The sequence below is a fragment of the Cherax quadricarinatus genome, chromosome 28, assembly GCF_038502225.1.
Source record: "Cherax quadricarinatus isolate ZL_2023a chromosome 28, ASM3850222v1, whole genome shotgun sequence".
Lineage (NCBI taxonomy): Eukaryota > Metazoa > Arthropoda > Malacostraca > Decapoda > Parastacidae > Cherax > Cherax quadricarinatus.
Window position 1 is genome coordinate 7,975,229 of NC_091319.1, and position 17,973 is coordinate 7,993,201.

General features: G+C 39.6%; 1 protein-coding gene across 1 annotated transcript in view; it reads left to right on the forward strand.

The window, feature by feature from the left end:
* LOC128693151 (putative neural-cadherin 2) overlaps positions 1-17,973 on the forward strand; it is a 360,314-nt gene that overhangs the window by 196,544 nt on the left and 145,797 nt on the right. Inside the window, exons 4-6 of the mRNA XM_053782623.2 lie at positions 7,834-7,998; positions 8,834-8,971; positions 10,532-12,548. Coding sequence (XP_053638598.2) covers positions 7,834-7,998; positions 8,834-8,971; positions 10,532-12,548 — 2,320 coding nt within the window. The remainder of the gene's footprint in view (positions 1-7,833; positions 7,999-8,833; positions 8,972-10,531; positions 12,549-17,973) is intronic.

Sequence of the window (17,973 nt, forward strand, 5' to 3'; positions counted from 1 at the left end):
ATAAACACTTGCTCTTCACTCAATTCCCTTCTTTCCCTGCTCCCTTTGTCTCTATTCTCTTTAAGTCTGACTTTTTTATTGTTTATTCTCGACATGCTGTATGTAAACGAGAATGACCAGCCGTTCTAACAAGCCAGTGGTCGGTGTGTATGTGTACGTGTGTGTACGTGCGCGTGTGTGTGCACGTGTGCTCCTGTCGTGTAGGTATGCTAATCCCGTGCCGTTCATACCGTGTTTATGGGTCGACTATTATCTCCTGCATGAGAATTTGCTTCTGATTTCCGCGTGTGTGCGTAATTTTGGCACATTACATATTCTGCGTGCGTGTTCTGAGTGCGTGTGCTGTGTACCGTGTGTTTGTTCTGAGTGCGTGTATTGTGTTTGTTCTGAGTGTCTTGTGTACTGTGTATGTGGTAAGAACGTGTTCAGAGTTCGAGTTCTGTGTACTGTGTGCGTGTTCTGAATGCGTGTACTGAGTACGTCCCATTTTCGAGAGCCTCGCCTAAATCCCCTCTCAACGGCGTGCGATGCCCAAAATACTGGGCAAGATAATGGCAGAATATCTGCACGCCTCTCCCGTTGGGGTGTGGTATGGCCTGACGTGAGTTTTTGGTGGGCCATGTTGTTGCTTATGGTGGGTTGTGAGCGTGGATTGAGTCAGGCTCTGGGAGGTCAATGCATGCTTCCAACTCTCTCTCTCTCTCTCTCTCTCTCTCTCTCTCTCTCTCTCTCTCTCTCTCTCTCTCTCTCTCTCTCTCTCTCTCTCTCTCTCTCTCTCTCTCTCTGTACGTATCAAGTTTCTTAATCTTTTCCTGCAAAATTCGACTGAGACTCACGTTACCAACTCCATTGAAGTGAAAACCATCAGCCAGGAAAATTATTCTACAACTGGTATTTTTTTTTCTCTCTCCATTAATGAAAACCAAATAATCATACATTACACATTGAGCTTGAATTATACATAGACCTTGAATGATACTGTGCAATTATTGGTGGTAATATACGACAATAGTTGCGTAAATGAACACATATGCAACTTAATGAGGTATTAAAGACACGCTTCGCCCACTAGGGGTTTCGTCAAGCCAGTAGTAGTAGTAGTAGTAGTAGTGGTAGTGATAGCAGTAGTAGTAGTAGTAGTAGTAGTAGTAGTAGTAGTAGTAGTAGTAGTAGTAGTAGTAGTAGTAGTAGTAGTAGTAGTAGTAGTAGTAGTAATAAGGGCTGCATCGATGCACTTGCACCTCCGTATATCTGGTTCTGTTATAACATATGGTCACCCTTCCATCCTTTGAGGTGGTCAGTGGTGTTCCTGCGATGTACTGCGAGTTTGGTTCAGGATGCTGCATGCCAGTGTTATCCAGGATGTCGCTTCTCCTACTGTGAATGTGTTCACTCACACGTATTTCGCGGGAGTCGAGACGTTTCTCCAATATATATATATATATATATATATATATATATATATATATATATATATATATATATATATATATATATATATATATATATATATATATATATATATATATATATATATATATATATATATATATATATATATATATATATATATATATATAATTATTAACACATCCGCCTTTTCACACCAAGGCAGGGTGGCCCGAAAAAGAAGAAACACTTTCATCATCATTCACTCCATCATTGTCTTACTATAGGCGCGCTTACACTACAGTTGAAAAAACTGCAACATCAAGACCCCTTCCTGAGAGTGCAGACACTGTACTTCCTACCTCCAGGACTCAGGTTCGGCTTGTCGGTTTCCTTGAATCCCTTCATAAATGTTATTTTGCTCACACTCCAACACACGTCAAGTCATAAAAACCATTTCTCTCCATTCGCTCCTATCTAACATGCTCACGCATGCTTGTTGGAAGTCCAAGCCCCTCGCACACCAAACCTCCTTTACCCCCTCTCTCCAACCATTCCTACGCCGACCCCTATTCCTCCTTCCTTCCACTACAGATTTATATGTTCCCCATGTCATTCTGTTTTGTTACATTCTCTCTAAATGTCTGAACAACTTCAGCAACCATTCCTCAGCCCTCTGGATAATACCCCGCACCTCCTCCACAGTTTAGAATAAAAACATACGCATCAGTGTTTTTTTCACGTGTCTTATTTATGATTAAATTCAAAATTCATGAAAAAATTCCTCTGTATAGTACGATTTTTTTCATAAATGCTTCTCAAATATTGAATAGAGCGTACAATGGGGGTCTTTCCACGCTATACTCAATTTTGAGAGTACCTTTTCAATCGTATTCACCCGAAAAAATAATCTCACTCCTTTTAGAGAAGCTTCATAGAGAACTTAATGTACACCCTTCAATTTACATGCTAAGAGGCTGTTCTTACCTCAGCTGATATCAAAGCCCAGGAAGGGAAGTTAGATACAGGAGGGAAGGGAAGGGTGGCCTGAATATTCCCGTGAAGGAAGAGTAATTTTGCAGATTAGAAAAGCGTGCTGGGATGTAAGGACATGTTGTCTAATGAATAAGGTCGATTACCAACAGCCTGGTCAATCAAAGACTGAGCGGCAGATGGCAAAGTTACAAACAATGTGGAAAAAGGCGGAGGATACGAGATTAAACAGACGAAGAGAAATGAAACAGACGATAAGAAATATGGTAGACTATGATCATATATAATGTGAGAGACGATGCAAAACTAGATAAACGGACACACGTAGAGTTAGTATATTCATTGAAGCAACGTTTCGCTCACGAAGGAGGTTTGTCAAGTCCTCTGTTTTACGTAGACTTGCAGTCTTCTCTACCTGTCCCTTATACTGCTATGTACTCCAGAGTGCAACGGGAAACATCCATGTACTTCCACACAGTAACACACGTAGGCTAAGTACACACAAGAGTACGCACGTAAAACACACACACACAAGAACACGCCTGTAAACACATAGGCGTACAGGAGCTATGATTCAACCCTTGCAACCACATGTAGGTGAGTACACACACACACACACACACACACACACACACACACACACACACACACACACACACGTGTGCACCCACAGACCTAAAGGACACGAAATGAATTCGATGTTTGGTTAATGTTGTTTCAGTCCTATTGGCTACACGAGGGTCACTAATGGTTCATGTAACCTGTTCACTACCAGTCAAAAACACTTTACTCTAGAAAAGATCCCGTAAAGTCAACTCTCAGTGTATATACACTGAGACACATACACATACAGGGAGTCTATACGTATCCTAGCGAAGTGAGCTAATACACTGTGTGACAAAAAAACAGGACGTCAATTCAAACAACTTTTGTTGGAGTGACATAATCGAAGCAGACGTGAGGTAATTATTGACAACATTTGCCTGGTAATCGAGCGATGCTATGCAGTTGTTCATGCAATATTTACACTGTAGACAGGTCGTCTCGGCTCTTAATGTTACTTCTGTGTTATGAGAAGTGATTGGGAATTAGCGGAATAGCGCTGGGATGCGTGATATTTGGGGATAAAGCTTGTGTGTTTTTCTCCTCGTTATCTCTCTCTCTCTCTCTCTCTCTCTCTCTCCACCTCATTTCACTACAGAAATCCACATATACTTTGGAAAAAATCCTGAAGCGTGTAACTCGACTGACCTCAATTTTTTCGATTCTAGCCTCGAATTCTCCTCTGGTACAGTTAAAAAAAAAGTATTTCAGCTGAACCTAACTTCATTGTGGAGACAGAGAGAGAAAAAAAAAAAACTTTGCAAACACTTTTCCAATTTGGATTGTTATAGCCCGCCATAAGCATCAACAAATATATTAAACTGAACAGCGGGAATTTATGTGGTAATTGAGAGAGAGAGAAATCTCTACTACTACTACTACTACTATTACTACTACTACTAATAATAATAGTTATTATTAGTAGTATTATTATGATTATTATTGCTATTAATAACATTACTGTTATTATTATTAATATTATGATCATTCTTACGTGAGTACAGAAACAGACACACAAAAACGTCTGTTATCCTGGGAGTAAAGGGGATCAAGGAGCAGAACAAATGCAACTAAATTACTTTAAATTATATTTACCTTTACTAAGTGCAATTATAAGTATTTACAAATGTGTACACTATATACAGTTGGAAATGTATGTGTACAACACGGTAAATCAAGAGGCAAAGACACAGCCTGGGGACAGAATGGACAACCGTGTTCAACCACCTCTAGAATGGAAATGACAAGGGTGGAAACGTGAATGGTGACCACGCCACCTCCACAATTGCCAGACCCACCTTCTCATTGGCTGAACCTAGGTACTGATCTGACGATGGGGCCCCATCGTCCGACCCTTAGCACCCGGTTCGCTGGTTGGGGAGGTAGCCTTTTAATGAGGGTGTGTACATGCGCTGAATAAAGGTTACATACTCTTTGCATGCCACAACAGACATATACATATACCCCCCTCTCTCTCACACACACGCGCGCGCGCACACACACACACACACACACACACACACACACACACACACACACACACACATACACACACACACACACACACACACACACACACACACACACACACACACGGACACATTTCCTACCCAGCACACAGATTTCCTTCCTAGACTTGACATTTCAAAAGCACAATCCTCTTTCCCCTGAGAACTAAGAGGATTCTGTATGGATTTCAAACCTGCAAACACATCACTTTAATTGATCCAAACACGAACTTCAGAGTGCATTTGTTGCCCTAGGCTGCCTCACCTTAATCGGAAGACAGGTGAGTCACCTTAAAACAGGTGAGTCACCTTTCATAACAAGTGAGTCATCCTGAAAACAGGTGAATCGCTTTAAAAACAGGCGAGTCATCCGTACCTTGAGATATTCACACGTTTAATTGCTATCCTCTCAACAATTCCTCGAGGCTAGTGAGAGGACTCTTGATCCGCGGAACTGGGGAGTTAACCCTCTTCAGTCCTCTCAGATCAAAGCTGACTTGCCTGCCAGGCGCTCTGTGACCCCCTGCGGCATTACCGTCTTCTCCCATTAACTCTCACCCAATTCCCTTTCATCCCATTCTTTCTCTCCCTATTCCCTCTCACCCCCACTTCCACCTGTCATCTCCTTTCCACACACTCTCCTTGCCTATTTTCTGCCATCCCTTACTATTTACGCCTCTTACCCTTTGATATTCGTTACGTATTCCTGCCCTCCTCTTCCTCCTAATCAAGTTTCCTCCCTCCCACACCCCCAGACGCACCCCAAACAAGGAAATACAGTCAAACAAGGAAATACAGAGTCAAACAAGGAGAGACACAGTCAAACAAGGAGAGACAATAAGGATTTGTCGCACTACCATTACTTCTTATCCAACAACACCATCACTTACGCCCTGGCACTCTCATATACACGTGCATATATACTTACGCCCTTGTATATACGCATATAAATTCTCAACTTTGTCTCTAAAATAAATAAATAAATAAATAAATATATATATATATATATATATATATATATATATATATATATATATATATATATATATATATATATATATATATATATATCCTTCCCAGCGGTTGCAAGAAGTAAGTGAGCAGAGGTGTGAGGGAAGGGGAGGTATTAGGTAGGGGACGTATAAGGAAAGTGACTTGTGAGGGAGAAGGTGCGAGGGAGGTACAGTTGAGGGGAGGTGTGAGCGAGGTGTGAGGGAGGTGTCATCACTGACAGCAACATCACTCTCTGTAATGACTGCGTCACTGCTGTCGACGCCACAATTTTACGGGAAAAATAGAACATGTCTTAGGAAAAAAATCTTTATGAATATATATATATATATATATATATATATATATATATATATATATATATATATATATATATATATATATATATATATATATATATATATATATATGTATATATATATATATATATATATATATATATATATATATATATATATATATATATATATATATATATATATATATGCAAAACAACCACTCTGAAAGAATAGAGAAATTCCAAACGCTTTCGTGACTACTCACATTATCAAGGAACATAGTTCCTTGATAATGTGAGTAGTCACGAAAGCGTTTGGAATTTCTCTATTCTTTCAGAGTGGTTGTTTTGCATATTTTGAAATCACCTGTTTACTGTGATCTTATTGCATATATATATATATATATATATATATATATATATATATATATATATATATATATATATATATATATATATATATATATTTTTTTTTCAACAAGTTGGCCGTCTCCCACCGAAGCAGGGTGACCCAAAAAAGAAAGAAAATCCCCAAAAAGAAAATACTTTCATCATCATTCAATACTTTCACCTCACTCACACATAATCACTGTTTTTGCAGAGGTGCTCAGAACACAACAGTTTAGAAGCATATATGTATAAAGATACACAACATATCCCTCCAAACTGCTAATATCCCTAAACCCCTCCTTTAGAGTGCAAGCATTGTACTTCCCATTTCCAGGACTCGAGTCTGGCTATATAATATATATATATATATATATATATATATATATATATATATATATATATATATATATATATATATATATATATCTGGGGTGTTTCTCTCTAGAGATATTATGGTTACTTTTGGATTATATATATATGTATATAAATGTGGTTAAACGTTAATAAAAGAGCTTAATTGTGAGTTCCAGTTGAATGCATTCCCCTGATATCTAGTATCAATTAAGGAGTTTTAATGTTATTGTTGTGGTTCCAGCTCCACATCGCCACCTTCCTTTGTTTATCACAACTCCCGGAGCCACTACGTAGACCTAAGACTCATCTAAGTTTTCTTTTCTCCTCTTTTATTTACGTATATTTTATTTTTAGGCCTGATGCACGACCCCCACCGCTTCTGAAAAGCTTTCTCGACCATTTTCCCCCCATTTCTGAGGAGAGTTTTGATATTTATTTTTCACAGGACAGGTAAAATATTTTACCCTATGAAGCCATGCCTGGCTGGCCAGTGAGGCAGTACCATATGTGGCCCAAGTGAAAATCATCCATCACTTTTGGCTTATCTGGGAGTCCAACCTCAAATCTCCAAGAGATTTATGAGGTTAAAACTAGTATATTATATACATACATACATACATACATATATATATATATATATATATATATATATATATATATATATATATATATATATATATATATATATATATATATATATATATATATCTATATATATATACACACACACACAAACACACACACACACACACACACACACACACACACACACACACACACACACACACACACACACACACACACACACACACACACACACACACACACACACACACACATATATATATATATATATATATATATATAAAGCATACTGTCTGTTGGAATTTTTTCAACGGTTTTTGGAGCGCAAGTGATATATGGGTGGGGAGACCAAGAGAGGTCTCACCAAAGTGATATATATCGTGAAAGTGAACGTTGCTCCGCTTCAATGTATTTTTATTGATTTATTCTGAAATATACTGTTTATATCTCTCAAGTGTATGGCATCATATTTATTTCTTAATTTATATTCTAGTAACAATAATATTAATAAAAAATTATTATTATTATTATTATTATTATTATTATTATTATTATTATTATTATTATTATTATTATTATTATTGTTGCATATAAATTTTATAAATGTTATAATAGCAGTGCCATCAGCACAATTTCCGCAGAATAAAATACTGGGGGTTCTGAAAGGCAGTAATGGCTACTCCATCCACAGACTAACCTCCACACTCACTCTCTCCCCCACAGCACAGGCTGGTGGTGGCTGCCGAGGGAGGTGGCGAAGTGGTCCACACATTGGTGAAGGTGTTGGTAGCTGATGTCAACGACAACTCTCCTTATTTCCTACGACCCAACCCACAGGTCACAGTCATCGAGGAGGATGATCGCGACTTACCGCTGGTTATCGCGAAGGTTGGTGCTGATGTGGCCAGCGTGTTTCTTTGTGCATGAGAACGCACAATCGCACCCGCGAATGCGTGTGCGTGTGTATGCTCCTTTGGAGGTATACTGCTTAAGAAAATGCACATATCTCTGATGATAAAAGCCTCTTGCCGAATAATGTCTAATGCTCTTCACCAGACCTAAACTAATGCATGCCATTTGGACTGACTGTTCGCCAGTTACATCTCTACTATGTAAATCCCCCTCATCTGCACCTTATCTAGTTATCATATCTCTGATATACCTAATCCATCTGAATTTAAGTGTATATAACTGTAAATTGGTTATGCATCCATTTACAGCTCATTTACATCTTAGTCAAATGTAAATTTTGGAAAATGTCATGGGACATAAAAGCACTTCTGTAAATCTTTGGAAAGATCTGGTATGTAGAAATGTTGGCCAGTAAATCGTTTACATATATTTTAGCAATATACCTAACAATGCTGACTTCCTTTTCTCTTCTCTTCCTTCATGTTTCTTACTACTTTTTTATTTTTCTTTACATTATCATATTATCGGTGGTATACAATACCGACAGTTTGATAAATAAGACACCTGGGTATCTTTTTTTGCTCAAGCTTTTCGCCTGCACAACGAGAATCTTCAGTTGAATAGAGGCAAATCCAACACAGGAAGCAGGAGAAGTTTGACGTGATCAGTCCGTCACTCTCAGTAGATGATGAGTCCCATAATCATGCGGCCGGACCCGCGCTCGAAGGAAAGAGGCTGCTGCGCAGGAGAATCGTTTCGGTAGTAACGGTACCCAAGGGCGTCACATGTGTCTGATTTAACACCCATACAGGTTGAGGCTCGGGACGAGGATGAGCTTGACACAGAAGGGCTCGCTTATAGCCTACAGGGAGACGGCGTTGATGGGTACGCCACTAATGACGCCTTCTTCGCAATCAATTCCCGTAATGGGGAGCTGATTCAGCTCAGGGTAAGTGAGGCATATGTCTGCCAAATGATTTTCATATAGCACTTTCTGTTTACACTTTCCCTCCAATATTTAATTTGAGTCTTGATCCAAACCTCAATTTTCTCAAAGAATATTAATATTAATCACTTGGGAATGTATGTTTTTTTTAATCAACCCCAAATTTTGAGAGATTTTAGTAGAGTTTAATATTACTCTTGGACAGAATAGGTTTATATTTGCTCATTTTTTTTTTTTTATATAGGGGGGTGAGAAGGGGGGGCATTGAACTTTCGGTTATGTAAACTATTGACTACGAAAAATAATAGTCAAAGGATTACGAAGACATTTAATAGGTCCAGGAACTTGATTCCAACATTTTGAAAGCCTAACAATGCACAACAATAATGAAACAAATAAAAATAAAATGTGATTTCAAATATGACAAAAAATACCAGTGAAAATAGAAAATGAAACCTGAGCGCTTTCATGTGCTTACACACATCTTCAGAGGACTAGGAAGAAAATATGTGTGTAAGCACGTGAAAACAGTCAAAATTTATTTTCTATTTTCACCCTGGTATCTTTTTTCCGTACAACAATAAACTTATTTACAAGAGTAATGAATGAAATTACCGTAGTAATAATAACTTGATTTAACAATTAATAAATTTAGTCACTTTAACTTTCCTGTAGCACTAACAGCTTGGATGATTGCAGCCAGATTCACTACATCTCTCTGATCCCATACGATGCTCTGGGTTGTTTCAAATCAAAATCATGAGTAAACATGTTTCTCGAGTTATCATTTAGATTTTAGACATTGATAGTCTATAGAAAAATGTTCCTTAAAACCTTCTAATTCGTAACATGGAAAGACTTTTAAATAAATTAAGTATTATTTAAAACATTTTCCAAAACGTTTTTCCTACTTTTCCATTGACTTTTTTGGAGGGCAAAGGGGAGGGGGGAGGGGTTACAGTCACTCAAAATTAACATATACTTTTCTTAGGATACCATCATATAAAGATATGTAACCCTCAAGTAGGCTTAAAAAAATAATATAACTCAAAATTATACTTTTTTTATAGTTTATTAGCTTTTTTGGTCAATATTTCACAAACATATGCTATACTGCAAATATTTTTTTTGTATCTGCTTTATTTTCTCCATTATGCTTCATTCTTCTTGTTTTCCATATGGATTTCGAGTCAATATCCTCTATGTACGTTTTTCACGGGATGGACGGGATGTAGACAGGAAGTAGGAGGAGATTAGGAGCAAAATGAGATTACGGAGAAGGAACTAAGAGAGAAGGAAATATATAGAGGTAGAAAGTAGAGAAAAATTAGAAATGTAGATTACGTATTTGATTTTGATGGGAGGGAGAGACGAGCCCGAGAACACCCCCATAAGAATTAGACAGAAGAAAGATAAATATATATCACTATAAATAAAAAATTCTGTACCTCATAATTCATTTATCGAGTAATCTGCGTTGTTAAGAGCGATAATGCACACCTTGATCGATCAATACACTGAACTCGGGACTATTAATCTCTCCTCTATTGTTGTGGTTTCCAGGCGCTGGATCGTGATCCACCGAATGGCAAGGGTGTCTGGAAGGTGAGGGTTCAGGTAATGGACGGGCAAGCTCCCTGGACGCGTCTGAGGAGAAGCACTGGTCAACACGTCTCCTCTAACTCCCTCGCCAGACACCCCAGTGCAGTAGCTACAAAGCCAGCAGAAGCACCAGGAGAAACAGCAGAAGCAACACCAGCACCACTACCAGAACCAGCAGAAGTAGTAGCAGTAGTAGAATCACCAGCTGCAGAAGCACCAGTAACAGCAACAGCACCAGCAGCATCAGAAGAAGAACGAGGATTACTTCTAGGGTATACAGCCACAGATTCACGTACTCTACCTAGAGACAAGAGAGATATCAGCCAAAACAAACGAAAACATACGGAAACGGAAACTAAAATCCCGTACGGGAAAGAAGGCAGTCATGACCTTAGTACACAAAGAACTGTCTGGTCCAGAGCCTATCTCAATCAGAGAGACAATGAAATGTTCAGAAATCAATACCACACTCCTTACCACGACGATAAACTAGTATCGCGGAATTCCCAGACCAGGAAAAGAAGTGTCAGAACGGACGATGATGATAAATTACGAACCAATAGGCCACCGGGGACGGTGTCCGTGATTCTGTCTGAGCAAAGCCGTAAATCACAAGCAATGGACTCTGGCAGCCACAAAGACAGGCCGTTGAGGATTAAGGAACACCCCAAAGATGACCTCTACGGCCTTTCTTGGTCATATAACAAACGTGAACGACAACTTTTAAGACAGATACGGGATGAGTTTCCGCCCTCCAGGTTTTATAGAGCACCGGAAGACGGTAACCAACACACGCGACGAGGGAAAAAATCTCGGGGAAAAGATTGGTTTCCTGTTGGATATCTGTCCACATCTGATGTCAAAGGCAAGTACAGAGGCCGGCCGAGTGTTCACTTCAAGCCCTGGTTGTCTGGACGCTCGTCGGCCAAAGTCAAAAGGTGGAGTCGGAGATTCTTGCATCCTCATTTAGGACATAAAAAAGAAAATTATTTCAGACGATCGTTGGATATCCTGCGAATCAAAGAAATTTCCAGTATTCTGCCGATCGTTACTGAGATAAATAGGACACAAGTTTCCGAATTTGTATATAAACATTTTTTAGATTTCCAAAACAGATCGTTGGGATATATGGATACCAAGAATATTGCTTCAGGTACGAAACTAATTCAGAAGTTAACTGAGTTGGTTAAAGACACAAAGGAAAATACTTTATTTATACCAAAAAATGTAGGCATTTCGATCACTCACAGAGACCCGTTTTCTATATTTTATGAAAAGAATACCTATGACTCACATTCTATACACTCTCAGGAATCCACGGAGAATCTCTACGAGGTAATTACAGAATTTCAAAATCCCTCTGAAGTGCCATCAACAACATCAGAGACAACAATGAGACCATCCTCAGCGGGTCATAAAGTTTCACCCAGACTAGAGGCAACCGATGGAAAAAATGATGAGGGTCACACTGAAACCAGCCAGGTAGACACTCCTTTCTGGTCAGTGGGAAACCCTAGTGAGAACTTCAGAGGCGTCAGCGCACCAAGAAGGAATATGCATTCCAGCCCCAACACTTCCAGAAGACGAAACATAGCCTCTTCCAGCTCTTGGTTCTCCCGAGGAGGCAAAAGCGAGGATTCGTGGGCGAGGTCCACCTCTTCGAAGACAATGTATACCCTAAGGAGAAAAAGGAACACGGGTTCTACCTTTTACGTCAATGACGAGTTCGGTAGAAACCTCGTCGATGACGAGGATGATGGATTCTGTGAGAACCTTGATCAGTACGAGAGAAACCTGCAGACGAAGGAAATGACAGATCCAGCCAACACCGAAAGGACGTGGGTTGACGGGAAGAATGGCGGACAGGTGCATACAATAGAGACGGTGGTGACTGTGGTGGTGAAGGACATCAACGACAACGCTCCTACCTTCCCCAACTCCACCATGTTTGGTGAGGTGCAAGAAAATGGTCCCATAGGTGAGTACCTGTGTTTGTGACTTTGCTGTCTTCAAGACACTAACATAGTCTGCTGTCTTGAAGACACTAACACACTCTGGTGTCTTGAAGACACTAACACACTCTGCTCTTCTGAGAACCTAAATTTCTATTCAAAAATAAAACAATTCTCTTATATTTAAAACATTTCTAAAACATCTAAATTAAAATTAAGTTAGTCGTTTTTGCTTCATGTCAAATACACACCAATAAACGCCGTATATATTGTTTATATATATATATATATATATATATATATATATATATATATATATATATATACATACATATATTATTAACACACTGGCCGATTCCCACCAAGGCAGGGTGGCCCGAAAAAGAAAAACCTTCACCATCATTCACGCCATCACTGTCTTGCCAGAAGGGTGCTTTACACTACAGTTTTTAAACTGCAACATTAACACCCCTCCTTCAGAGTGCATGCACTGTACTTCCCATCTCCAGGACTCAAGTCCGGCCTGCCGGTTTCCCTGAATCCCTTCATAAATGTTACTTTGCTCACACTCCAACAGCACGTCAAGTATTAAAAACCATTTGTCTCCATTCACTCCTATCAAACACGCTCACGCATGCCCGCTGTAAGTCCAAGCACACAAAACCTCCTTTACCCCCTCCCTCCAACCTTTCCTAGGCCGACCCCTACCCCGCCTTCCTTCCACTACAGACTGATACACTCTTGAAGTCATTCTGTTACGCTCCATTCTCTCTACATGTCCGAACCACCTCAACAACCCTTCCTCAGCCCTCTGGACAACAGTTTTGGTAATCCCGCACCTCCTCCTAACTTCCAAACTACGAATTCTCTGCATTATATTCACACCACACATTGCCCTCAGACATGACATCTCCACTGCCTCCAGCCTTCTCCTCGCTGCAACATTCATCACCCATGCTTCACACCCATATAAGAGCGTTGGTAAAACTATACTCTCATACATTCCCCTCTTTGCCTCCAAGGACAAAGTTCTTTGTCTCCACAGACTCCTAAGTGCACCACTCACCCTTTTCCCCTCAATAATTCTATGATTCACCTCATCTTTCATAGAACCATCCGCTGACACGTCCACTCCCAAATATCTGAATACATTCACCTCCTCCATACTCTCTCCCTCCAATCTGATATCCAATCTTTCATCACCTAATCTTTTTATCCTCATAACCTTACTCTTTCCTGTATTCACTTTTAATTTTCTTCTTTTACATACCCTACCAAATTCATCCACCAACCTCTGCAACTTCTCTTCAGAATCTCCCAAGAGCACAGTGTCATCAGCAAAGAGCAACTGTGACAACTCCCACTTTGTGTGTGATTCTTTATCTTTTAACTCCACGCCTCTTGCCAAGACCCTCGCATTTACTTCTTTTACAACCCCATCTATAAATATATTAAACAACCACGGTGACATCACACATCCTTGTCTAAGGCCTACTTTTACTGGAAAATAATCTCCCTCTTTCCTACATACTCTAACTTGAGCCTTACTATCCTCGTAAAAACTCTTCACTGCTTTCAGTAACCTACCTCCTATACCATACACCTGCAACATCTGCCTCATTGGCCCCCTATCCACCCTGTCATACGCCTTTTCCAAATCCATAAATGCCACAAAAGCCTCTTTAGCCTTATCTAAATACTGTTCACTTATATGTTTCACTGTAAACACCTGGTCCACACACCCCCTACCTTTCCTAAAGCCTCCTTGTTCATCTGCTATCCTATTCTACGTCTTACTCTTATTCTACGTCTTACTCTCTTTTGTCCCCTTTGCCTTTATACAATGGAACTATGCATGCTCTCTGCCAATCCCTAGGTACCTTACCCTCTTCCATACATTTATTAAATAATTGCACCAACCACTCCAAAACTAAATCCCCACCTGCTTTTAACATTTCTATCTTTATCCCATGAATCCCGGCTGCCTTACCCCCTTTCATTTTACCTACTGCCTCACGAACTTCCCCCAAACTCACAACTGGCTCTTCCTCACTCCTACAAGATGTTATTCCTCCTTGCCCTATACACGAAATCACAGCTTCCCTATCTTCATCAACATTTAACAATTCCTCAAAATATTCCCTCCATCTTCCCAATACCTCTAACTCTCTATTTAATAACTCTCCTCTTCTATTTTTAACTGATAAATCCATTTGTTCTCTAGGCTTCCTTAACTTGTTAATCTCACTCCAAAACTTTTTCTTATTTTCAACAAAATTTGTTGATAACATCTCACCCACTCTCTCATTTGCTCACTTTTTACATTGCTTCACCACTCTCTTAACCTCTCTCTTTTTCTCCATATATTCTTCCCTCCTTGCATCACTTCTACTTTGTAAAAACTTCTCATATGCTAACTTTTTCTCCCTTACTACTCTCTTTACATCATTCCACCAATAGCTCCTCTTCCCTCCCACACCCACTTTCCTGTAACCACAAACTTCTGCTGAACACTCTAACACTATATTTTTAAACCTACCCCATACCTCTTCGACCCCATTGCCTATGCTCTCATTAGCCCATCTATCCTCCAATAGCTGTTTATATCTTACCCTAACTGCCTCCTCTTTTAGTTTATAAACCTTCACCTCTCTCTTCCCTGATGCTTCTATTTTCCTTGTATCCCATCTACCTTTTACTCTCAGTGTTGCTACAACTAAAAAGTGATCTGATATATGTGGCCCCTCTATAAACATGTACATCCTGAAGTCTACTCAACAGTCTTTTATCTACCAATACATAGTCCAACAAACTACTGTCATTTCGCCCTACATCATATCTTGTATACTTATTTATCCTCTTTTTCTTAAAATATGTATTACCTATAACTAAACCCCTTTCTATACAAAGTTCAATCAAAGGGCTCCCATTATCATTTACACCTGGCACCCCAAACATACCTACCACACCCTCTCTAAAAGTTTCTCCCACTTTAGCATTCAGGTCCCCTACCACAATTACTTTCTCACTTGGTTCAAAGGTTCTTATACATTCACTTAACATCTCCCAAAATCTCTCTCTCTCCTCTACATTCCTCTCTTCTCCAGGTGCATACACGCTTATTATGACCCACTTTTCGCATCCAACCTTTACTTTAATCCACATAATCCTTGAATTTACTCATTCATATTCTCTTTTCTCCTTCCATAACTATCCTTCAACATTATTGCTACCCCTTCCTTGGCTCTAACTATCTCAGATACTCCCGATTTAATCCCATTTATTTCCCCCCACCGAAACTCCCCTACCCCCTTCAGCTTTGTTTCGCTTAGGGCCAGGACATCCAACTTCTTTTCATTCATAACATCAGCAATCATCTGTTTCTTGTCATCCGCACTACATCCACACACATTCAAGCATCCCAGTTTTATAAAGATTTTCTTCTTCTCTTTTTTAGTAAACGTCTACAGGAGAAGGGGTTACTAGCCCATCGCTCCCGGCATTTTAGTAGCCTCATACGACACGCATGGCTTACGGAGGAAAGATTCTTTTCCACTTCCCCATGGACAATAGAAGAAATAAAGAAGAACAAGAGCTATTTAGAAAAAGGAGAAAAACCTAGATGTATGTATATATATATGCATGTGCATGTCTGTGAAGTGTGACCAAAGTGTAAGTTGGAGTAGCAAGACATCCCTGTTATCTAGCGTATTTATAAGACAGAAAAAGACACCAGCAATCCTACCTTCACGCAAAACAGTTACAGGTTTCTGTTTCACAGTCATCTGGCAGGACGGTAGTACTTCCCTGGGTGGTTGCTGTCTACCAACCTACTACCTAATATATATATATATATATATATATATATATATATATATATATATATATATATATATATATATATATATATATATATATATATATATATATATATATATATATCGTTAAATATAATCGTTAAATACGATTTTTTTTATAATTAGCGAAGTATCGTGTAATTCAAAAGGTTCGAAATTACATTTAGAGAAATGTAATTAAGTTAGGCTGTGAACATACTGTGGTTTATCCCGAGTTGGATTATGTGTCAGTCAGTGTCAAGTATCAAGTGGTGTCACCATTAGTGTGTCAAGTGCCACTTTTGGGTAGTTTATAACCTCACTGCCACTCTTCTGTTATTGGAGTGCTGATGTGTCTGTAAGTGCTGGTGTTATCTGTGAGTGATTGTGTTATCTATGAGTGCTGGTGTTATCTGTGAGTGCTGGTATTATTTATAAGAGCTGGTGTTATCTGTGAGTGATGGTGTTATCTGTGAGTGCTGGTATTATTTATAAGAGCTGGTGTTATCTGTGAGTGCTGGTGCTATCTGTGAGTGCTGGTGTTATCTGTGAGTGCTGGTATTATTTATAAGAGCTGGTGTTATCTGTGAGTGATGGTGTTATCTGTGAGTGCTGGTATTATTTATAAGAGCTGGTGTTATCTGTGAGTGCTGGTGCTATCTGTGAGTGCTGGTGTTATCTGTGAGTGCTGGTATTATTTATAAGAGCTGGTGTTATCTGTGAGTGATGGTGTTATCTGTGAGTGCTGGTATTATTTATAAGAGCTGGTGTTATCTGTGAGTGCTGGTGCTATCTGTGAGTGCTGGTGTTATCTGTGAGTGCTGGTATTATTTATAAGAGCTGGTGTTATCTGTGAGTGATGATGTTATCTGTGAGTGCTGGTGTTATCTGTGAGTGCTGGTATTATTTATAAGAGCTGGTGTTATCTGTGAGTGATGGTGTTATCTGTGAGTGCCGGTGCTATCCGTGAGTGCTGGTGTTATCTGTGAGTGCTGGTGTTTTCTGTGAGTGCTGGTATTATTTATAAGAGCTGGTGTTATCTGTGAGTGATGGTGTTATCTGTGAGTGCTGGTGCTATCTGTGAGTGCTGGTGTTATCTGTGAGAGCTGGTATTATCTGTGAGTGCTGGTGTTATCTGTGAGTGCTGGTGTTATCTGTGAGTACTGATGTTATCTGTGAGTGCTGGTGTTATCTGTGAGTGCTCATCTTATCTTTGAGTGCTGGTGTTATCTGTGAGTGCTGGTGTTATCTGGGATGCTGGTGCTATGTATGAGTGCCGGTGTTATCTACGGGTGCTGCTGTCATGCACGTAATGGCCTGACCACTCTGGGTAGGTTTCAAGGGAGGGATTAATCACAAAGTGACGTGTCTCTTGTCGCCTTCACTATAATACATTAATTTAGTCCAATACAGGCTGAGACGAGAGGAGCTAAGGGTAAGGGAGAGGAGTGAAGGGTCTTTGAAGGGGAGGTGAAAGGAGTTAGGATTCCGAGATTGGGAGGAAGGAGAAGGCAGGCTCAGTCACCTGATTAATTGGATGTCATCTATCTGATTGTCAAGAAGCCAGGATGTTACCTGGGCATCAGCTGGTTATCCAGCAGCCAGTAGCTGATTA